Source organism: Cebidichthys violaceus, unplaced genomic scaffold (assembly GCF_023349555.1).
Source record: "Cebidichthys violaceus isolate CVI_PGR_0920_01 unplaced genomic scaffold, fCebVio1.0.p SCAF_15, whole genome shotgun sequence".
NCBI lineage: Eukaryota > Metazoa > Chordata > Actinopteri > Perciformes > Stichaeidae > Cebidichthys > Cebidichthys violaceus.
Genome location: NW_027176318.1, coordinates 11,021,534 through 11,045,535, shown reverse-complemented (window position 1 = coordinate 11,045,535; position 24,002 = coordinate 11,021,534). Strand labels below are relative to the sequence as shown.

The 24,002-nt window shown below is 41.6% G+C and overlaps 1 protein-coding gene across 1 annotated transcript in view; it reads right to left on the bottom strand.

Annotated features, from left to right (window-relative positions):
- The window catches only part of pou6f2 (POU class 6 homeobox 2), a 66,988-nt gene extending 43,071 nt beyond the window's left edge, over positions 1-23,917 (bottom strand). The window contains exons 1-4 of the mRNA XM_068709513.1: positions 23,871-23,917; positions 23,006-23,115; positions 17,100-17,287; positions 3,616-3,713 (exon numbers count right to left, since the gene is read on the bottom strand). Coding sequence (XP_068565614.1) covers positions 3,616-3,713; positions 17,100-17,287; positions 23,006-23,100 — 381 coding nt within the window. The 5' untranslated portion in view covers positions 23,101-23,115; positions 23,871-23,917. The remainder of the gene's footprint in view (positions 1-3,615; positions 3,714-17,099; positions 17,288-23,005; positions 23,116-23,870) is intronic.
- Positions 23,918-24,002: the final 85 nt, after the last annotated feature.

The window sequence follows — 24,002 nt, the reverse complement described above, 5'->3', positions numbered from 1 at the left end:
CTTCCGTTGGTGCAGACGGAGATGAAATCCAATCTTTGTGAAAGAGCTGAGAATTCTTTTTTCACAGAGATGCAGAGTGATTTATGTTTCCTCCCATTGAACAAACCCCTGGTACCACAGAAATGTGCCTGAAATACACAGTGCTGTTTCTAAAAGACATAGCAGTGCTTTACTCTTTTGATGAGGGATGTAACACATCACTCTCAAGTCTTCATGTATCCATTCATTCACATTAGTTCAAGTGGATTCGGTGCAGTCATACCCATAGAGGAAAAGATATGTTATCAGAAGTATCGCTCTGAGGTATTTTGCACAGTAGAAGATCTCTTCAAATGTATTTTCCGAGGAAGTCGGTTTGGTAATACACCGACACATTTTTCATCGAGAGCTTTGAGCCAGAAGTGGTAATGTTTGTACCGTGGCTGGAATCTCCATGAATACACAGGGAACGACGTCTCAAATTGTGTTCATTCTGATAAAACCTTTTTCAAATTATGTCAGCCTTTGAGCATGTCAAGCTGAATTTACATTGGAGGTACGAGACAGGAGATGCTGAAGATGCTGCAAAATCCAACAAAATTACAGTTTAAGCGTTGAATTGAATTGTTTGGAATAAAATAATACACTTGTCAGCTTGTGTTGTGTCCACAGTAAAGCAGCCTTTAGACGTTGCTAGGTGAGCCTGGCTGCACTGTGTTGACTCCTCCACTGTGACTTAAGTTCTCAAGCCTTTAACTCCAATTGTCAGCTATCTGCTTCTGTTTTGCATGGCGTGTCTGCAGCTTGCACAGGAGGCAGAGCGGGCTGACTGGTGCGAAGACCCCACCGTACTCCCAAATCTGGTGCTGCTAGGTGACAGGCGTGTCACTGTGATAACCCTGCATGGTGCGGAACGCCTGCACCCACTCCGACATACATGCAATCACGTTTTTTTTAGTTTTTTTTTTAGAGGTATGAGGTCGTGTGGGTTTAAAGCCAGAACGCACAGAGATCTCAGGGCGAAAAATCTGCATTGAGAGACAAATGAATACCTGCTTGTGTTTCTAAGCTGTTCAAGGAATAACAAAAAGCACGGAGAGGTGATTGTTGCTGGCAGGAGTAATCATACACACCATATAGGATTCCTCTTTCTCAACATTTGCTTTGATATGCAACACATGCACATAACAAATGACAATATCTGACGCTTCTGAGAGCATTCAAAATGACATTTGCCATTAACTTTAAAAAAATGAATTAATAATCGCAAAGAATCCTCAAAGGACATAAAAACAAAGGCAAGCCGTTTGTTAGCTGCAAGTGACATATGTTTAATCTTGCGTTTTATACTAAATTTAATCTTGAATTGAAGCAACATATAATCAAAGACAGTCTTTGAACATTCATCTCTGAGTCAAACAAAATGAGACTGCCAGGCTTGACAGCAAAGACAGCCTCACATAGAAGAGAATAACATTAAAAGACAATTCTGCAATTATCAGATGTAGCCCTGATTTATTTATCATTACAGGCGGCTGCAGAGAGACGGTAACTTTGGAGAATATTTTGAAAGCATGGAAAAGCTCTTAGTGTTTAGGCTGTTTGTTGTGCCACTTTAAGACTGATTATGATCTTCATCTGAGGTGAGAACACTGTACATACACACATCAAAATCAGAGATAAGAATACATTTAGCATGAACACAATTAGCTTGACTCTGCAGCCACACAACACGCTTTGACTAGCAGAATCCCCAGCACCTCTCGTCTAGATTAACAGCAGCAGTTCACCTTCTGGCTTTTCGCCCGATACTCTCACTCTTCCTCTCCATAGGTGCTGTTGTACAGTGCTTGGCAGGCTGACGGCTGAGTGTTGAGAAGTGGTCTCCTAGGGGCCACACGGACGCACACACTGGGTGTGTGTTGGGCTCTGGATGGGGAAGCGGCCCCACTCAGGACTGGATGTGGTACCCAGCCTCTCTGCCCATCAGGGGAGAATAGGCCCTTCTATCTGCTTGGCAGCTCTGGCACTGAGAAATTGCCCATAATCACCCAGATAGCAGACTTTTGTCATCCTAACTGCGAGTGGGAAACAGAAGGAAGGTGGATTCATGTTGGGTAAACTACCATCGGATAATGGTTGTTCGAACAATATCCGGCTCTGGAGCGAGAATCTATCAAAACATATTGATCCTGGAACAAGAGAATTGGGTATGGCATGCGGAGCGCCTTTGTTTCTGAAAAGTGTTAGCTTCACAGAGACTGTACTGACAGCATTAATATATTAGATGGTGACTGTTGAGAGCCGCCTGCTGAGGCTCAGGCTGTAACTGCTTCCTGCTCGAGATGCCTTCCTTTTGTGTTTATTTCTTATCTATTAGAAAAACAGTGGCTTTGACCAGCGAGGGTGTCTGTAATAAAAAAAACTGCTTTTAATTAAGCTCATTCTTCACTCCCACTTGCAGCAGATTGACTCCTTCACTGGGGATTCCTCACCCTACAAACCTGCCCAACGAAACCACTCTCACTTCTCTCGTGTTTCCTCTTCTGTTCGTCCTGATGAGGAGTGACTGTCATTGAGTAACACTGAGAGCGGGGAGAACAGCCTTATTAAAGAGGGCGGAGGGAACCGGACGCTGACATTGAGCAACACTAATGAGATAGATGTTCATTAAACATCGCAGAGCCACCAGGCCAATAAATCCAATCAGATAGGACAAAGCCAGATTGAGCTATTAACAGGGCTGCAGGCTGCTTGTTTTGACAAGGCCTGTATCGTCAGCTCATTAGTGCCACAAGTCAATTACATCTGATGTGTGATGACAAAATACCTTTCACACCGTAGCTGGAAATGATTCACAGTTTAGCATTCAGTGAGTGTTTGTTTCTCTTTGTTTCACTCACATGCACTGAAAGAATATGAAGTTGATTACTGCAACTGACACACGCCTTAATCGTATTCTCATTATAGCTGTGAAGATAAAGATCACAGTAAAGATAACTCAATTAACAGAGACCAGTTAGTCGTCGATTGTTTGAGTTGCTCTTTAATATAATGAACTTCGCCATCTTTGAGTCATTCGTGCATGGAGGCCGAAAAATAAACTACGAAGGAGCCCACAACAAACGAACGAGGAGCGCTCATCATCAAAAAGAAGGAACTGATTCTCACTGGACCTGGTGGAAGTATTGAACCTTCATGTCTGGTGTCACGTGAGTCCTTTCTTCTGGACTTGAAACCTGATGAGGCTGCTCTCTGCTTTAGTCAGATACATGTTTTTGCAGTATATTTAGGAGTTTAGAAGTCAGTTGGAATAAGGTGGAGACACAGTGGGCTATCTAAATATTTAAAAACAATAAAAATACAAATTTCCAACTTTGTAATATTTCAGTTTGTCTTAAACACACAAGACACTGTCTAATATCTTATTATGTCAGTTTTATTGAATAACATTTCTGCAGACTTGCTCGATGAAGGAGGCTAACTCACCTTTTATAGTTGAGCACAGGTGTCATAACTCGTGTAAATTTGAGTCATTGTGGCAGTTTCGGCTTTTGTAAACTTCTTAAATGAGCAACTCAACGTTTTCACATTACCGTTGATTAACCAGAGCGTCTGGAGTTTTGGGTTGCTCACCTGTGGACCCATTGGGAACCCCGGGTGGGACTGGCCCAGGTGACTCTGCTCAGAAGGACTGCTGCTGGTGTCAGACTGGACCGAACCGTCTCGAGCTCCTGGGACAGCAACAGGCAGAGAGAGACAACAAAGAATCCAGCTTAGATCAACACAATGTAAGTAGATAAACACACAACACGGACCGCGTTGTGATATTACAACACATTGTCGTGCGGCGCAGAGGAGGGCAGTGGGGAAAGGAGGGGAATTTGTGTTTAAGTGCTTTATCAATAACCGCTGTAGCGCTGAATAAATTACCAACCGGCGGAGAGGCTCATTGATGGGGGATGATGCATACTGGCGGGTCCCCGATGGCCTAGATTACCGCTGAGAGATAGAGCTCCACCACAAACGCCGGGGCCATATTATTCAGCCATTTACATCAGCGAGTATCACTCATCTAAACCCACTCTCCCCCACCCTCCGCTCTGGGCCCGCAGCTACGAGACACAATTAGACCTGTTTGCTGTGAGGGCAGAGTGGAGTGGAGCAGACAGGGACATGATAATAAGCCTGCTGATGGCTGCAGGGAAAACAAAGGACACCGCCGATTGGATATCGTAGCAATCGCTATCTCACAGAATCTCTCGGCGGTGCACAGAGTGTGGATCGCTCCGGAAGGTCAGAGAGGCTGCTTTGACCCTCACCCTTTGACCCCGATGATATCGGGATTGCGCGAGGCCTCGCTGGTGACACAGAGGCTCGCTGAGTGCAGAGACGAGTCAATCTTGCAGAAAGAACTGTCAGAAAAATGAAACGTCTCTCAGATGTCTTTTACCAAACTGACTGTCCAGAAGAAAAACACTGTTTTACTAAAAAATGACTTTATTTAATTTTCTGGGAGGATTTGTTTAAAAGAAGAGAAAGCGAACGTGAAGGGTGTTTAGATCGTACTGAAGCTAGAATGAGCTGAAAACTTGAACCACAACAAAGGCCTAGTGAACTTTGACACGCATAAAAAAAAGAAACAGAAACATTCAGGATGATTTATGAAAACAAGGGATTTTTCAAATTTCAGAAAATGTTCAGAGGATGAAAGTCTTTTGTAATAAGTTGGTGAAGGTGCTATTATAGAGAAGGACTCCTGTTCCTTTACCGACCATCTTCCCACCGATTCAGGCGTGCCACTTCAGGCCTTCCATTGATGCCAACACCAGCCTTAACCTGGGTTCACACGGCTGTCCTTCAAGAAGTTGAGCAGTTTCTTTGGACATCTCTTTATTAATTATTTGTCTTTTGTGGTTGTCCAGTGCTCTGACTTCCTCCTGAGTCTTTCTGCTCGGACCGAGTTTGAATTGAAAAGGCACACTCTTTTTGTCTGCTGAAGACGGGATGAATAGTTATGTTCTTGTGAAACACAGAGTGCATGCAGCGGTTTGTAGTCCTTCTCTAAGCGCGTCACACCGAGCAGACTCATTGCCTGTCATGTTTATTTACGCATTACATTTTTAACTCCCCTCCGCCAAACAAAATCATTTCATCTTTACATAAAATCCAAATAATTGGTGAGTGGCATGACCTAACAAACCTCAAGCGTTTGATGGCTGATGTGAAAGCCCAAGGGGGGGGGGGGGGGGGGGGCTGCTTTTCGAGCTGGTTCCTACCTCTGGCTGGCTGGCCCTGCTTCTCGACGGAGGTCCACATCCTCTCGCTTATCAACCTCGCAAACGCACTGCCTGTTTTGACAAGCCAGTCTCTTTTCACCAATTATTTCACCCATTATGGATCATGCTGTGCGCAGCCCCACCCTGCGCACTCAGTATCCGGAATTAAGATCAATCTGAGCAAACAGGAGAGACTTTGTGGCTGCGTTAGAGTCAATGCAAAGTGACAGATAGAGTACAATGTCATCATAAACCGCTGTATAATTTCACATTCATTTTTGGAGGGTGAATATTATGAGGCCGTATTATTTTTTTACTGGATTTCATTAGCGGTATTGTCTCGAAGCAGTTAATTCCAACTCTGGTTGTTTGCATTAAAGTGATACCTGATTTTCATTTCCCTCCACCTCAAAGACTCCAAATGCTGCTGACACACTGCTCTTTTCTATTTATCATCATAACAAAGCCAATTTGCTAAATGAAGATATTCAGCCATAATGAAGGACTGAGACTTTATAACGTCATCGACAGGCTCCAAACAGCACGGCTCATGACTGTCGTTAAGATATTGGTTGTGAATAATGTATTCTATCTGATAAGCAGTGTGGGAGACTTACTGAGTAACGATTCTTTGATGCCTTCATTTCACAATAACTTAGAAAGCTTCATCCCCTTGCAAATATCTGGAACGTTAACGCATTTATCACAGGGAAAAAGAATCGATAATAAATAAATACACATGCACATCTTTCCCCAAAGGATTTGTGTAATTTCTTTAACTAAATTAAATAGCTGACAGGAGAAAGGCCCAGGGAGTCGCTCTTCAATTCTTCTTTATTGCTAGAATCTTTGTACATGTTTTGCTTTTCTTTAAAAAAAATAAAAAATCTGCTTATCCAATGTGAAGGATTCTTAAATGGATTTCCAGATTGAGATTAATACTGTATACGAGGGGGAAGGGAAAATATCTCCATCAAACTTTTACTAAAAAGAAAGTCCTTTGATGGCGCGATGCGCAGGTTACACAACGGGTAAAATGAAGTGAATGCATGTATTGATGTGAGGAGAGATGAAAGAAGAGGCCAAACGGAGGAAAGAACAGGCGATGCACATTCAGCGTAGCTTTACATTTATCTAGGACGTTCATGCTTCATGTTCCTGAGCAGCGTCACCACCGCTACAGTAGAAGCACCCTGAAATTAAAAGTCTTTAGTCCACGTACAGGTATTCAAGTTCTTCACGGCCTTGACTGAAAGAAAGAGGATTCATTAAATTACATGAATCAAGTCTTAATAATTCGACAGTGACATAAGGATATGTTCATTGAAAATGCTTCTGTATGCAAGTGAAATGATTATATTTATTACAGGGCACAGATTTGATGCGACTTATGTCATGGAAATATGCCAATATCACCGCAAAATAAATTCTCTTTCATTGATCAGCAAAGTGGCCACTGGAGAGCGACTTTCAATGCCACAGAAGGCAGAAGGTCTCTCTGTGTGTGTGTGTGTGTGTGTGTGTGTGTGTGTGTGTGTGTGTGTGTGTGTGTGTGTGTGTGTCGGGCCATTGGGGGGGGGGGGCAAAGAGCCCTATTTATTTGACTTGGTTCAGCCTGTCTTAATGCAGGGTGCCCCAAGGACTACACCACAAAACAATTAGCCTGGATTTCATAAAGCAATCAGCATGCCACCTTGTCTAATGCAGCCGCTTCATACATTGACAGTGTGAATAAAATGGGTGTTATTGAAAGCTTTGTGTTCGTGTTAGCTTTCGCCTCAAAGCATTCGTGAATCAATTCTTGCCCATAAAAGAAGCTTTAACACTTAAGCTATTTTAGTGGAAATGCATTATGTAAGTTGTCAAATGTACGAGAGAGGCCTGGTAACGATTCAGTTCTATTCACAATGAACAGCCAACCCCCGTTTTTATAATGGTCCTTTTCAAAATGTCTGGCTGAGTGCATTTGTTTGCTATTAAGATGGTGTCAATCATTTTGCCACTGAAATCTAATCCATAGAAAAATAATTTCACATGTGAACACATTTAAAAAGAGCGAAGATTATAAGAGGATTACATTAGTAATTGTTATAATACGTTGAATTATTGAAGTAGAGATAATTATTATAGCACACACAAATATGCAAAACAGCACTATGATTTGTGTCATCACGTGTGTCGTGCTATTGATTCGATTCAGAGCGCTTGTGAGCGGTTGAAGTGTAGAGGACGGGCCGCGATAAACAAGCCACATCACACACGAGCGTTGATTCCATCAATTCGCAAACAATCGTCCGAGATTGCTCGACCATTGATTTTGTTAATGCCACTTTGATGTTGATGTTGCATTACAACATCAACTTGCATTCCACTTGCATTCCACTATTCTATTTAAAGCAGCCTGGACTAAAGAAAGCATTGTTACACACAAGGCATGGTGCCGTGTGGAGGAGAGCAGCCTGCAACACGATTTACTTAACTCCTTGTAGAATGCAAGAGGGCCAAAAATCATCCGTGATTTAGCTCAGTGTTTCATTACTCCCACCAAAGCCCTCAACAATAACACAGGGCATAATCTGCTGCCAATAACTCCAGGTGCTCTTAGTCAGATGGCTCCCTCCGGACCTGCGGGGAAGTAATACTCTGTTTAGAGGCCGGGGTGGAGAAGCTGCAGAGGACAGGTCAATAGTGTTTCTGTGGATAGAAAATCACCAGAGACGGACTTGTGAGTGGCTGCCTGTAACACTATTAGCTACATTAAGGCTACTGCTGCCTCTAGAAGAGCTGTCGTTTCCTTAATTAAGAGCCCAGCGAAGGGCGAAAGGGAGAAGAGGCCACGCCACCGATTCTGGGCCTCTAACATTAAAGCAAGATTCCTCGTCGCGCAAGGGAGATCTCACACGGGAGGAAAAGAAGAAATCCATCTCATTCATTATTCTGGCACAACGTGGAATTATGGAGTTAAGGAATTACATTGGAGGCGGTGCCGAACAGAGAGAATTTTACACCTCAGCAGTTCTGTGACATTCTCCGAGCCACAAGCAGCGGAGGGAAGACTCAGAGGACAGAAGGAAACGGATGCGACGGTGTAATAGATGTCTCCAACTGGCTGGAGGTTTTGATTGTAAACAAAAGAAAATAGCACACTTCAGTGTGTAAAAGCAAGCCCCCAGTTTGTGGATGAATCTGCATGCAAACGATGCTTTAAAGCAGTGAGGACTCCAACACTTATGCTCTCACTCGTGGCCACAGGTCTTTACCAAAAGGCTCTTTGACATGAGAGTGCTCTGCTCCAGCTCTTACCTGTCTCTCCCTTGATGCTGGAGTGGAGACGGAGGCAGCACAAGCATGAGAGGGACCAGAGGGAGGCAAATTGGTGAGAAGAGGCACTGCCCATTTCAAAAGGTCAAGAAGGAGAGACGGCGTGATGGAGAGAGCAGGATGGAGAAGGGAAGAGGAAGGGGAGGGGAGGAGAGAAGAGGGCTTTTGTGTTGCATCTTCACAGGGGACTTGGGACACTTTGCACATGAGCACATCTGTTACGGAGCGTCCTCCTCATTCCCAAAGCAATGTCAACCTGATTAGCTCAGGGTTGAAAGAGGCAAATAACAATCCAAATTATTCTTCATCCTTTTAGAGCCGTCAGCGAAGGTGGGACGCTGAGATGAAGACTACAGCTTTAGAGAGCAGTAAGCCTTTTAGGAGATGCCTGCTTCACTAGTGCTCCTCCTCCCAAATTACCTAAATGATATTTGCTGTAAATAGGATTCTGCTGCCGGCAGCCTGCAACCCTGTTCTGAAGAGAGGCTTTCTTCTCACTTTGTCTGAATAGAAACCCAAGGCTTCGATTATCGATCTGTTAGTTGATCAATTTCAATAACCGATTAAGCAAACAAACCCTGTATTATCACACTTAAAGTAAATATATTTGGGTTTTGGACTGTTGGTCGGACACAATAAGATATCTGAATCACTTTTTTTTCTTTTTTTTAAATAGTTATCTTTATTTGCTGCTATGGTTTTACAGACAAAACTTTGAATTGATAGGTTGAGAAAATAATCAGCAGATTTAACAATAATGAAATATTCTACAGTTGCAGCCCTACTTATAAATTCAATTAAAAAAAGAATAAAATCTAATTGAACAAAGCTCCATAGTAAAAATTAATTTCTGTGTTTTTATGACTGAATCGTTTGGTCAATCAACATGACATTAATCAAGAACAATTTTTCCAATCAAATAATAATTTGCAGTTATTTATCGAGCCAGAATGTCAAACATTCACCGGTTCCAGCTCCTCAAATATGATGATTTGATTTATTTTGTCTGTTGTAATCTAAAATATTTTAGTTTTGTAAAATGAAGAATTATCAGCCTGGACTCTGGACTATTTTCCAACAGTTAGTAGAATGAAAATGTAATGGAAAATATAATTAACAGATTAATCGTTAGTTACAGTTGAACCTGAAACACGTATCTTCAAACTGTAATCACTTTAAAAACAGCATCTTTTGGGGGATTTGTGTCCATCCCATGTTGCATCTGGTCAGCTGCAGGACATTTAGAAGTAGTGGGGTGTGAGGGCAGTCCAGGGCGAAGTGTGTGTGTGTGTGTGTGTGTGTGTGGGGGGGGCTAGACACCCACATGTCATGCCTGACACATCAGCCTGGGCCCCCCAGGCTATCCGGCACTAATGCTGCCTATGTCCCACTTTCTACCCCTTGCCCCTCAAAGCCTCCTCTCCTCCTCTCCTCCCCCCCTCCTCACCCGTTCCTTCTGTCACAGAGGTATTATAACAATGGATCACACCGGCGCTGCAGCACAGGCTCAATCACTATAGGATGACATCAGGTGATACAAGCCGCACAAGACTTTATCTCACGTCCACTGAACCCGAGCCTAACAGAGCTGATCTAGAGAATAGTTTATCTGGTAAAAGAAGAGCCGTGTTAGTTGTTACTGTATTCCCCTGTTGCAGTGATATTTACAGAGCTGAGCGGTTTAAGGCGGAAACAAGCAAATAATCACGTAGCTAAAAGACACCCAGCCCATCCCACCCCACCCAGCACATTATTCTGGTGGAGCAGACAAATAGTGGAAGGAGGGACGTCTGGAAACAGTATTGCTTTGAAGCCCATAACTCTATTCTGGAGAAAAGAATCATCACAGTGTTATTCCACATCCTCAGATATAAAGGGAGAAAACATAATAACTTCTCCATAGCCTGGATCTCCACTGCCCTATACTAGCACCCCCCCTCCTCCACCCGCCCACACCCTTGCCTCATCCACCATACACCCACTTCTCCTGCCTCAATCTTTGGTTTCAAAGGAAGCGAATCAGCCAGAAGGACAGAAGGTTATGCATTAGTACTGGTCATTGCTCAAAGAGCGAGTGTTATAAATAATAAAGGCTTGTGAAGGACACAAGGGCTGTGGGATGCATCTCTGGTTCACGCCACACAAGTCAAAGACAAGACTGTAATTTCTATTCCGAAAATGTGACCCTTGCAGCTTCAATTACATCTCAACAACACCAACCGTGTCCGTGCCAGGAGATGTGATGCCTCTTTGTTAGCTCTACATGAAAGGCCTATATTGGTTATGGAGCGCATAGCACACAACATATATACATTTTTGGGAAAATGATTTTCCCAACTTAAAAGACAGCGTGGAACTAAAATAAATGCATATTGAAATTCAATTTATTTTCTCCACAGCTATCCACCTACAAAACTTGTGATGTGCTTTTGTTTGGAATACTTTCTAGTCAAGGCAACAATCACCTTCTTTACTTTAAATATACAAACAACAGGGAGAATTATATAGTCAGTTATTTTGAAGTTCTTTATTTTGCTCAAAGTCATTTCTGCATAAGCAAGCAGCCGTGAAACCTGGTGACCTTTACAAGAAGTCCTCCTTGTGCTCATGCTGCCTGTCCTCTGAGCCACGCAGTGATTGTGTTGCTGTAGCCACGAGCACTGCGGGCATATTAGCGAATGTATTACACCTGCTTTATAGGCATGCATTAAGCTTGTTTTCAAGTTTGCGCAGACAGCTGAAATCCCCATAATGAGATCCAGCTCCTGGGGAGAGACGTGTTCTCCCTCGGCCTCCTTTATCCACTCTTATTTACTCAGCGTGGCCCATTCAGCACTGGGTTTGCGCCACTTTATTACTTAACCTCACCACACAACATTACGGGGCTCTTTGCATCAGCAAGCAGCCTATCCCGCCATGCATCCTGCTCACTAAGCTGATTACACAAAAATAATAAGAGCTCGTGCCTCCAGCAGTGTGTGTGTGCGTGTCTCTTTGCAAATTCATGCACACGTCTACACACAGAGGCAAAAGAGAAATTTGCACAAAAGACAGCATGCACTAAGTATATTAATATACAAAATTAGTGGATTTTATTGTTTTGCAGATAAAGTCAAGTTGTGACTTTTGCAAATGCAAAATGTGGAACTTTAAGGCTGAATAAGTAGGATTTGTGGTTTTTAAAAATAACGTTTCGTTAACAAAGAGAAAGAAAAATATTTGTCGAAACGTTCAAAACTTTTTTTGTGGCTTCCAGGTACGTTGAAGCTATCTCACCACGGTCCTCCATTAGTTTGAATTGTTTCCAGCTGAGGAGCTCCATCTTTTTATTATGTGTAGACAATAGTGTGCATCAACGCCACACTAAAGGAAAGAAACTAATAGTGTGAGAAGCTGAATTTGGTCACTCACAAGCTAAACACTAGATTAGAAAGGAGGATAATGGGATCAAAATCTAAGTAAAACAATGGGCGGTGAAACTTAAAGCTACATTTAAGGAGAAGAAGGGCTGAGGCTTTGTGGTCGGTTGGTAGATATGCTCTTGTTCAACCAAGTGGGCGGGTCGGGTAGTTGATTAATGTGTGTTTTTGCAGGTTGCTGATTGTCTTGGTTTTATAAAACTCATGACTTCTTGATGGGCTTTGAGTGTGAACATATCAGAAAATGTTAATATGTTTCGTTTAATAAATTAACTTAACTACAGGCAAAATCATATAAATATGGGCAGGCTTTGACTGTCGTTATCATTTAATTATAAAATAATTAGGTAAAATAATATTTCGTATTTTTATGTTTATTTACAATTAATTTAGTTAATTTAGAAATAACATGCAGATTTTTTCCCCATCACCCACACAGATCGGTTGAACATTAGGCAGATTTTCTTTGCTTGACTACAGCTCTATAGAAGTACAGCTACTTTTCTAATGACGCAACTCTAAATTCTCTCCAAAATAAAGTCCTGCGTGGGTGACTAGTCTATGAATAGTCCGGATGACATTAACTTCACTAATCCAGCATACAATCAGACTGTAAGTGAAGCCTAACAAAGCTGGACGTATAGAGAAGCGTCACAGCAGATGGGGCATTCGGCGTGGACTTTTTGTTCTGAATGACCTCCAGTACCAGGAATCAATGAAAGATTCATTCTGCTCTTTTGGGGAGGGGGGTCTCTAGGTGACCTTTGTGAAAATGTTCCACCATTTTGGCAGAATCCGAATAAGTGCAGACCATTTCATGTAGACAGTAAGTGTATGAAATGAGTGCTCCTGTCGTTCCAGCCTGGCTCACTTTGACAGCATGATGATAGAAGCGTCACATCCTTGGGAGAGTAAATGCAAACTGACAAGAGATGAGCCTTTGGTTGCTGAATATAATACGGAATTGTGCTCTGAGTGTCTTATTATCTTGTCTGTTGATGTCTGAAAGGGGGAGATTTGCTTGAGAAGAGAAGACAGAAACTGTACGCATCCAACACCATCCCGTCCTCTGAAAAAAAAATTGCTTGCCCTACTAACCACAGCTTTCCCACCTAATGTCCACTTCTACTTGGAATAAATACAAGGCGGCAGGATGTTTGTGGTGCCTCGTAGCCCCTGTTAGCTGAAGTGGAAGACTATTTGCACAGGCAAGCTTTTAGGAGGAGAACGACCCTTTCACCACTGCAGTAAGCATGTGGTGGGTGTAGAAGGTGGACAATTTACTGTAGACAAACATGACCGCTACTGTCATTGTCTCCAACTGACTTCTCCTTCTCATACGAACACAAACTCGTACACACAGACGACCAAAACTGAAGTCAAGCGTCAATTCCGCACGGAGGAAAAGTTGTGGTTGGCTCTCTAGAAGTGTATGGCACGTGTAATCTCAGAACAAAGTAGACATGCAGCGATGTCAGCGTTCAATGATGATTCACAGCTGTTCAATATCAACATAATGATATGCATATCAGGTGCACAGTGCTACATTTAGCACATCTTTTGAAACAAACAGCCGGGGCAACAGGAGATCTTGTTGATCTTATAATTATCGGGCGTATTTAACTAATGAGCTGTACATTGTCCTCAGCAGATGATTATCTATCCTCACAATTGTATGAATCATACACCGTGTACGCTCGTGTGTGCATGCCATACAACTATTCTAAACTTATGTTTTCCGTTTCACACATTTAAAGATTATATTTGTTCCATCTACACGATAGATATGCAGTAACACTTGAACTCTAGAGGAGCAAATTAAGTCGTAACGCGATTTGCATGACCCTGACACCATTAAGTGTTTGGTGGTGTTCTATGCATGGGGTAAGCGTGTCGGTGAGTGTGAAAATGTCACTCGTGAAATTGGAGCACTATATCAGAGAGAATATGGAAAATAACCGCCGTAAAGCAGAACAAAGTTTAGATTGTTCTTTACTCTGAAACAGGAGAATCCAGAAATGATTCATGCTTCTCTACCACAACGCAAGTAAAGGAAGGAATCTGAATATTGTGGCTTCTGCACGGTTCACAACCACATAAATAAAACCAGTGAATAGTGTCACGTCTAAGGCTGAGTTTAAAAGCTCTATTCAGGACTGTTTTCATATCTGTGACATGCATGTCGACAATAGAATGATGACAACTGCAAACTTAACAATCTCCCTAAAACCACAAGAGTTCACTACAAATACAAGCAACTCAAATAACTACGACATAAAATGCAACCGGTGCAACAAACCTAGAAATCCTACCGACCGTCTAAAATGTTTGCTTGTTGTTGTTTATCATGGTTTAGCTACTCTAAGAGTCAAAGTACCTTTAGACACATCACTTCTCATTGTGTGGAAATTGAGCATCTTCAAAATGTCAGCTTGTCTGGAATTAAGATAAATAGCATAGCTTCTACCTTTATGGCCACATGTGTTACGCTCAATTGCTTTTAGAGAGGGTTCATGGACCCGACGCTGCTCATGGCGGGTTATATAATCCATCAGCTGCAGATTAAACATTAAAGTTTACAAAATGTTCACTCAAACTTCAGCTGAATACCCAACGAAACAAGGAGACTACCGTTCTAGTTCTAAACAAAGTTAAAAAATAATAATATGCAAGTGACCCATCACTATCACCAAACCTCTCTGTAGTATTTAAGGAAATTTATGGAGACATTTCTCTCCTTCAACCCCCCCCCCACACAAACTCGCTCTCTCCTCTTCTGCCCTGTTATCTTGACACCACTGAGCGACGTCTCCTCCTCGTCCTCCCTGCCTTCCTCTCTGACACGTCATGTGGGCATTGGTTCCCAAACCCAACCTGCCGCTGGCACAGCCCAGGGCTCCGCCACCGGGCCGAGACAAACCATCCCCCAAAAAGATCTCACTGAAGAGGCTTCGACTAGCCATCAGACGTCAGCAAATACCGAGCACAAAGTAGACACATCGTAATCTGATGGATCAGGAAATATAATACAGAAACATGTTACTCATGGCCTATTGGTGGTGTAAAGCCAAAATAACTTCAAATATAAATAAGTAGTAAAGCATTTAACAAGATGAGAAAAAGAGACGCAGAAAGCATCAAGTGAGCAGCAGCAGAGGAGTCAGAAAGAGGCTGATCAGAAACAAAGAAAGAGGGAGAGACTTGATGCTTATTAAACCAAATTGCAACACTTCTGAGACAAATCCTGCAGTACACAGTCCTTGTTTAGAAGACTTTCGCCTCAGGTTATTCGTGAAAAAAGGATTTAAAAGACAGCTGAACTCTAACTGATTAGGTTTGAGCGCATTTGGCTAGCCCTTGTCTAAATTCTTATTGCATCTCGTTCAAAAATGTTTGGCAAGCTCAGTATATAGGCACTATAATACACTCTGTGCTACTTCCCAGGAAACACACACTAACATACACACAGGCAACCAGACGTAATGATTTCTATTGACAACTCTCATTAAAATCCTGAAAAACTCAAATTATGCACCGTTTACTGCAGTATAAATTCATGACCAGCAATAAAACAATTATAGGTCAGAATCTCATACCCACTAAGACATGCACATACACAAATAAACACAGTTTAACTTTCAGAAATGTTAAAACCGACGAACAGACGATCACAAGCAGAAGAGACTTTCTGTTCAGAATGCAGCATCTTAAGCCATTAAAGAAGGATTTTTGTTACCTTGCATCAACGTAACAAATACTACAACAATAACAAAAATGTGACAAAACAGGTAAAAGATGAGGATATGTTAAGCAAATCAGCTCTCCTTAGGAAGTCTTCTAATTTACACAATATTAAGAATGGTCTCTTCAAAGAGGAAATGAAGCAAATAAAAACTTTAAGTCTTAGAATTAATTTGTTTAGTGGCGATGGAAACATTTCACACACACACTAGGGATGAGAGCACAACATTTCCTTAAAATTAAATATAGAAGTTTTGGATTCTGTAGCTCTCTCCTCAAAGACACATCTGTTAAATCTACAATTCAATGTAAATACAAATATTCAGTTTGTAATCATTTATAATTCTAATGACTTTAAAATCTCTCTAATGAAGAGCTACATCACCTTTCTCATTACATCAAATAATTAGAAAATTAGCTTAAATTGTAATTTATATCATTATGCTTATTGATTCATAATGTGGCCTAGTAAATTAGTCCACATAATTGAAACACCTCATAACAGTGTGTAATAATGCCAAAATATAGAGTGAACACTTAATTAATGAGATAACTGCAACAATAACGAGGCCTGCTGATATAGAAAATAGCTAATTTTGAAGATCATTTGCAAAGACTAAAAATGACTGAATAAACTGAGAATAAATAACGGTAAGAAGAGAAGTCTCTGCATAATCTAGACACAGTAACATTGTATCTGAGGTGCTTATGATAAATATTATATCGGACATAAAGTGCAGGTTTTAGTTTCTCTCAGCACCAAGGTTGTAATTGTCTGAAAAGTTGCAATTAATTGTAACAATGTAACAAATATAATATTTTCTCCATTTGAATGTAGAAAAAAAGGATCATAAGAGCTGTGAAGGTGGGGTTGAATCACCGCTAAAATATATTTTAAGAGAAAATTAAACTTTTGGATAGATTTTATATAAAGGAAAGTCATGCAAAGATGCTGCCATAAAATCTACAACAGTAATAAAGCATCAAATGTATCCAGTATTTAAGACGGACACTAAAGACCACTAAAACGTACCGCATCTTCAAAAGAAACAGGTCTGCAGTATGACTGTTGTACTGTCAATACACTTTCAACTAACAAGGCTGTCCCCTACGAAAACACAAATCATCTTAACACACCAAAATCATATGACATACAATTTCCCCGTCAGGAAATCCGAGCTTTAACAGAGCCAAACATGGACTTGGACGTTGCACCTAAACTTAGTTTGCTGTCTGATATTGTTGACACCTGTCCCAGCACTGGAAGCTCTCTGCTCTCACCTCTCCACTGCCTGAACCAGACTCCAGCCAGCAGCTCTTTGAAGGAGAAGGTACAAACGGGAGGCGTGAGCCGACTCACCGTACAGCTTGTTGGGAGTGCCCTCTCTGTCCGTGGCCTCGGAGGGCAGGAGCAGGGGCTCGTCGTTCAGATCGCTGTCTGGGGTGGCCGCTTTGTCGTCCGCCCGGAGTTCCGCCGCGCTCATGTCGCTGCGCAGGGAGAGCAGCGGCTTGCTCAGCTGCCCTGTAATCATCGGATCCTGGAGGGAGCTGCTCGCCCAGGTGGGAAACAGGGAGGAGAAAAAAAAGAGAAAACACCCCTGGTTAGATGTGCTTCGGCGTCTCACCCTCACCGGCTCCTTCTCTATGTCTCCACTCACTCTCTCTCTACCCAGCTTCTCCTTTCTATTGCTCACTCATCACTCTCCCCTCTCTCTCTCCTGCTCCCTCCCTCTCCAGCTCTCTCTTTTATCTGAGGCTGGTGCTACCCCGCTGATACTGCCGGCTGCTGCCTGGTGAAGAACTGTTACGGATCGCGTGGCGTTACCATTATACCCTGCAGTCCTAAAACGGTGATACATCCATCTCCAAGGGCTCATTACTACCTGACATGTGCCTCATCTTCAGCAAACACTAAGCTGACAGCAGTCTACAAAGCGGTCTATGGGCTGTGTGCTGATAAATAAATATAATTCTACATCTAAGAAGAAGATACGAGTAAAAAACACACACCAGTGATTAGATCAATTTTCACATCGTTGGGGACATGAAATGAGATCAAAGGTGATGTGTTGCAGCAGAGTGTGAGGCAACATGAACTTAAGGCCTGATTTAAACAAGAGATGAAGTCACTGATGTTCCCAACATTTTAGCCCAATTATCTACATTTTTTTTGTCAGCACTTAAAAAGAAGAATGAAGAACATCTACATGACATGATCGGAGCATTATCTGTCTGAACGTCTCTGTAGAAAAAAAGAGAATAATTGATATAAACTGAAGCACCGCGGTTTAAAAATACAAAAAAAGAATTTTATGAATCCCGTCAAATGTTTAAATGCTTCCATCTCGAGGAACATCCGACACCATTAACAGAATCCAGTCTACGTAATTTTTTATGACTTCTACAAATATCGAAAGTGAAGTTTCTTGAAAGCCGTTGCTCTTACCTAAACAAAGCTCCAGAAGAAAAGAGTAGAAAAAAAATAAAGAGTTTTCAGAAAGTCCAAATGTTGAAGTCAGTCAAACAGCAGCTAAAACATGCCACCACAGTGCAGAGAGCAGCTAGTACATGTTCCTACTGAACCAGAAGCAGCCTCCTCAACCTTCGCGTATCTGAATGGCCACCACAGGTTCAAGCCTGGGGTTGCTTCCTAGGACAGGCACTGGAGATGTCACCTCCTCCCTCTCCCTCCCTCCCTCTCTCTACCTCTCTCTACCTCTCTCTCGCACACACACACACACACACACACACACACACACACACACACACACACACACACTCTCTCCCTCCCGCCTTCACTCCCCCTGTCTCTTCCCTCTTGTGTCCTCTGACTGGAGAGCTCCTCAGACAGTGTTCACCCCACCTCGGGCTCTGAGACACAGAACAGCAGGACTACAGCCCTTTTTCTTATTTATGAATAAAGTCCAGCCTAAATATATCTGAGCAAAGGACAGGTGACCAGCACATACAGGCACAGAAAGAGGGTTAGTCTTGTCTGCCCCCCCCCCCCACACACACCCCTCCACCAACCCCCTCCTATCAGGGTGGTCGATGAGTTCCTGCCCACAGGGGCCTTTCTAATGTGCTCATCACGGGAATCGGCCCTCTTTGATATGACACATGATAATCTATGAAAATGTTAATCAATAGAAATAGTTTAAGCTGTCGTTAAAAACGTAAGCCGACTGGTCAATACTCATATCCCTGGTAACAATGTCACTAGTCATCAGGGCTTCATTTGTGGAGCACTTAAATGTGGGACACTGCGCATCAATGCGCCTCTCTGCCCGCCGAGGTAAACACATTTTCCCCTCTGTCTGAGCCTGGCCATACTATGCATGCATTTGGGTCCACCCCCCCACCTCCTACCTCCTCTCCTTTGAGTTGCTTGATAGGTCCACTGGAGGGCAAAATTAATACCTAATTGAATCTTGCAGTCATCAAAATAATCAATAGTTTTTTTATTATTTATTCTTCACAGTCTGTTGACTGTTTGAAGGCTCAGAGGGACAGGGCAGAGCACAGGCAGCCCTGAAATTTCTACCGTTTCACAATGTAATTTTCACTGGGGCATGAGAGTTTGCAAGACCCATAAAAAATGAGAGTAGTGTTTTTTGTTAGGAGGTGAAGGGAAAAAGAATAAAGGAAAAATAGGAATCTTTGCCCCAGCAGCCACGATGAAAAATAGAATAAACAAGCTGCTGACACTTCAGAGAAGGGCATGGTCCTTTCTGTCCATCCCTCCATCTTTTTCCCTTTCCCCTTTTCTCCTTATTTCATCATATCAGGAGTGTGGCGGTACCTCTCTAATGCTGGCATTTCTCTTCCTGACAGACTCCAAACAAGTGCTGGGAATGAGATCAGAGCTCTAATCTTCCCCTGGCCTCTGAAGCTCGAGGATATGGGGGCAACACATCTCTCACCATCTCACGCAGCTGTTAATTACCTCATTTCAAAACGGTTTGCTTTGCCTATTTGCAATCATGCCACCAGGTTGGGTGTGTTTATCAATTTAAGCCGAGGGAGTAATGCAATTACACATAATGGGATAACTGTAATCTTATTGTAAAAATCCGTAATAAAAAGGGATATTCAAAAATTACCATAAGAAATTACATTACTGATTCTAAGCAGTGGATGTGTAAGGGATTAGCTTCATTTTTTAAAGTAACCCTGAGACCCCTGATTAGCAATAATGTGAGTTGGTAGATGTGTGTGTCTGAGAGGGCTGGTGGGCGCAGACGTGAGGGAGGTTCGTCTCATTTCTCTTCTGTTCACTGAGTCTGGCCACAGCTCAGGAACAGGTTGCAGGAACAAGAAAAAGCACTTGATCCCCTCTCTGCCTCCCGCTCACCAAACTCCCCCAGTGGCCGAATAATCAGCGGTTAGCAGAGTCCCGGGCGTCATCAGATACCCATGCTAATAGCTAGCGGTCTTACCCGGGCTGTCGCAGTGTGAGGGACACTGTGAGGGATTTCAGCCTGTGACCGACACGCTCCACTCCAACGCTCCGGGATCCTCTGCTTATTGAACACAGAGAAAAAACATCAACGCTCATCATAAAATAAGAATAACATAAAACAATGATCTCAAATATTTATACCAGTGTTCAACGTGGACTGCCTAAACAGCTGGAAAGTATCTACTGTATAGCTGTGTTCATACAGTACATACTACATTCAAAAATAATTTACTTCTCTGTTTCTATTTCTTAATTAATCCTTTAATCAACAGAAAATGAATCAACAACTATTATTACAATCAATTCATCAATTTAGTTATTTTTTTTAAACATTTGCTGGTTTAAGCTTTTCAAAATGGGAGAATCTGTTCCTTATCTTTGTCGCACACGATCGTAAATTAAATATCTTTGGGTCAAGCACGGTATGTATTCACCTTACTTGACCCAAAGACATTGATCTTAGGTTGTGGGATACGGCCATTTTTCACTATTTTCTGACATTTTATAGATGAAATGGTTCCTCTGTTAATTGAGAAAAGAACAGGTGGATCAATCAGTGAAGAAAAGGATTGCTTGTTGCAGCCCTATATACCAGAAATTAAACTTGTCCTCATACGACATGACTTTGGAATGTTATTGACAAAAAAAATATTTAGATTTAATGTATTTTTGGTTTTCAAATTAAAATATTACACTAATCATCCTCAATCAGAGATTGAGGATGATTAGTGTAATATTTTCAGCTCTCCTTATTTCCTTTTTGCAATGGACTGCAGAGGAATAGTGCACAATAACAACAACAGCACACTCACAAATGAAGCTTCTTCTAAAATGTATTTATGTGTGTACTTAATTTTTTATTCCTCCAGTATGTATTATGGAATTTAGACACATCTCTTGAATTTATAATCTCCATAATGCACTGGTGAACTGTCCATTTTCCTGTCTTTTGCCCAGTGCATGCTGGGATAGGCCTCAGCACACCTATGACCCTGAACTCAATAAGCTGGTGTGAAAAAATCATTAAAGACTGAAATCTAAAATATGTCCAAAATACTCCCCATCATGTGTGAGACTTTTACACATCACATGTTCTTAGAATTATGAATATCCTGTGTTTGCCTTCATGCATCCCAAGCAAAAAATCATGGACACAAGTCATCTATTGTCTGCAATTAATCTATAGCAGCTGTATTTTAAACTCATTACCACTGTTCAGTGTAACGAAAATTAGCTGACTCAGCTGGAACCTAGTAAGTATTCCTAGTAATGCAACTACTGTGTCACCTTTTGGGTCACTCTTTTATTTAGTTTACCAGGAAAAATAAAATTTTAACAAAATATAAAATGAAGGCTTATTGAGCTCTAATAACGTAGGTATGTAGTAAAAAAATACTGTTAACGTATAAGAGGGTATGCACGATTATAAGAAGACAAACATGCTGGTGTTTTAAGAAAAATATTTCCTTTCTCAAAGTTATTTAGAATTACTACTACTTTACCTACTTTTAAAAAAGACTCAATATAAAAAAAATATATTTCAAGAACTAAATACTGAACTTTGCATTTGTGTGTTAGTGTATTCAAAGGCCAACAACAACAACAACAACAACAACTCTGAAGCACCTCTTTTGAATAACTGTTCTGCTGTTTCACCCTACAGATATCACGAGACCCACATGTGTAATGCAGTAAGTTATATGATGATTTGTCTCCCCCTTAGGGTTATTAACCAAACTGTCCCCCTCTTTCATGGTAAGTGGATCTTTGTGTAGTTCCACCAAAAACCCCTTTATGCTATTCATTAGCAGTGCTCTTAATGACTTCTGTGATTCACTCATGAATAATGCACTAGGTCTCTATAACTTTATCTGTCACATCAGCAGCTCAGCTACTTCCTCTGAACACACTATTTTGGAATAGCAGGCCAGTGGTATAAGTAGTCAAGATTTTTTTGCCACACTCATTAATATGATCAGCAGTTATTCCTCTCTACTCCACTAAAGCTAAAACGCTCCCCAGTGGATGGTCGGTGGGTCAGTGAAGGCTGAGGGCTATCAAAGCAGTGTATTAAAAGGAGCTCTTTGAAGCTTGTAAACCACGGTGCCCAGCAGGTCCACAACAGATAGACGCCTCTGATTGGTCAGGTGTGTGTGTGCGCGTGTGTTTTTTGCTAGATCGATCCACGGAGCTGACATTCTGGAGCATCAAAGCTTTCAGCACACTAATCTGACTCCTCCTATGAGGGCAAGGGTTGTTTTTATTATTTTCCTTTTTTCCATCCTCTATAAAATGCCCATACCTCAGAGGGGCTCCTGCACGCTTATGATACGAGAATGAGCGAAATATGTGTTTTAAAAAGGTTTTAAGGGGAATGAAAACATATTGAAATCATGCTCCTACACTGTATTTATCAACGGATAAATAATGCAACGCCACAGAGAGCGATGGGGAGAGCAGCAGAGAATCACAGGGCCATGCATTGGGCATAGCACTGGCAAGTAGAGGAGTGACACCGCGGAGATTCACACACCGCCGCTCCTCAAAGTCAGTATCCCCTCACACTGTCTCTAGAGACCTGTGCCACATACACACTCATGAAAGGTGTGAAAATCTGATTTCCCAAAAAGGATCGGTAATTCTCTGTGAGGGTGGAAGCCGCAATCAATAAATCATTGCTAAGTAGATTCTAAAGAAAGAAAAAATTATTCCCCCTTGGTATCGGTGCATTAGGATTCTCCTGAGGACGGAGGAGACGAGATGAGGGTGTGAGACAATCTCAATAAAGAAGAGGCAAATCATACCTTTGCCATTCATCTGGACTCTGGCAAGCAGCTGTCAGCAGGGTGAGGAAGGACCGGGAGAGTCCACTAATATCTGAGGGATTCATTTTGGCCATCAAGTCCAGGAATGTCTGGAAATATACAAAGCCAATAAGCTAATTGACTGCTTTTACAACAGCAGAGTTTACATACTACACATGATGAACTGTTAGAATGAGCTCTACTCTGACCAAACATGTAATAGCAATATATATAACTCTGAAAAGGGCTGTTCTGCAAAACAAGTACTTTTATCTTAAAACAATACTAATAATAAATCAGGACTTTTACTTGCAGTATTCTAATATTGCTGTACTGCAATATTTACTGGTGAAAGAAGTATTCAGATCCGTTACTTTAGTAGACGTGGCAATACAACAATTTCAAAATACTCCAATTAAAAGTCATTAGAATTAACCCTGAGCATGTTTTATGTGTAATTAAAATGTTGTAGCTGCTTTGAACTGCTCTATGTACTGTGGGCTATTCATTCTAAGAATGCATGGTATTTCATATTGCTTATTATTATACTTTGAATTAAAAACATCAAACTGCAAAGTGACCATACCGTTAACTATTTAGCTGTCAGATAAATGCAGTTAGTGGATTAAAATGTACAATATATCTCAGTGAAATGTACAAATGAAAAAGTAGAAAGTCCCATAAAATGAAAATACTCATGTAAAGTAGCACAAAAGCACTTCAAAAACTGTACTCGAGTAGATTTGATGTATTTTATCCACTTGGGGAAAGTTGGAGGACTAATAGTTAAGCTAGCATTATTTTTTTGGAATGTTTTAAAACCTCTGTGAACATTTAATGTATAATTTAACGTTATATATCCAACCTGTAATTTGCGCAGAAAGCCTTTTGCACACCTGAGCCGTGGTCTAATTAGCCACAATAGCTGAAAACACCTGTACGGGCTTTCATTAGCGTCATTAGTGTAGCGTTATGGCACTTAACTCAGTCTCAAATA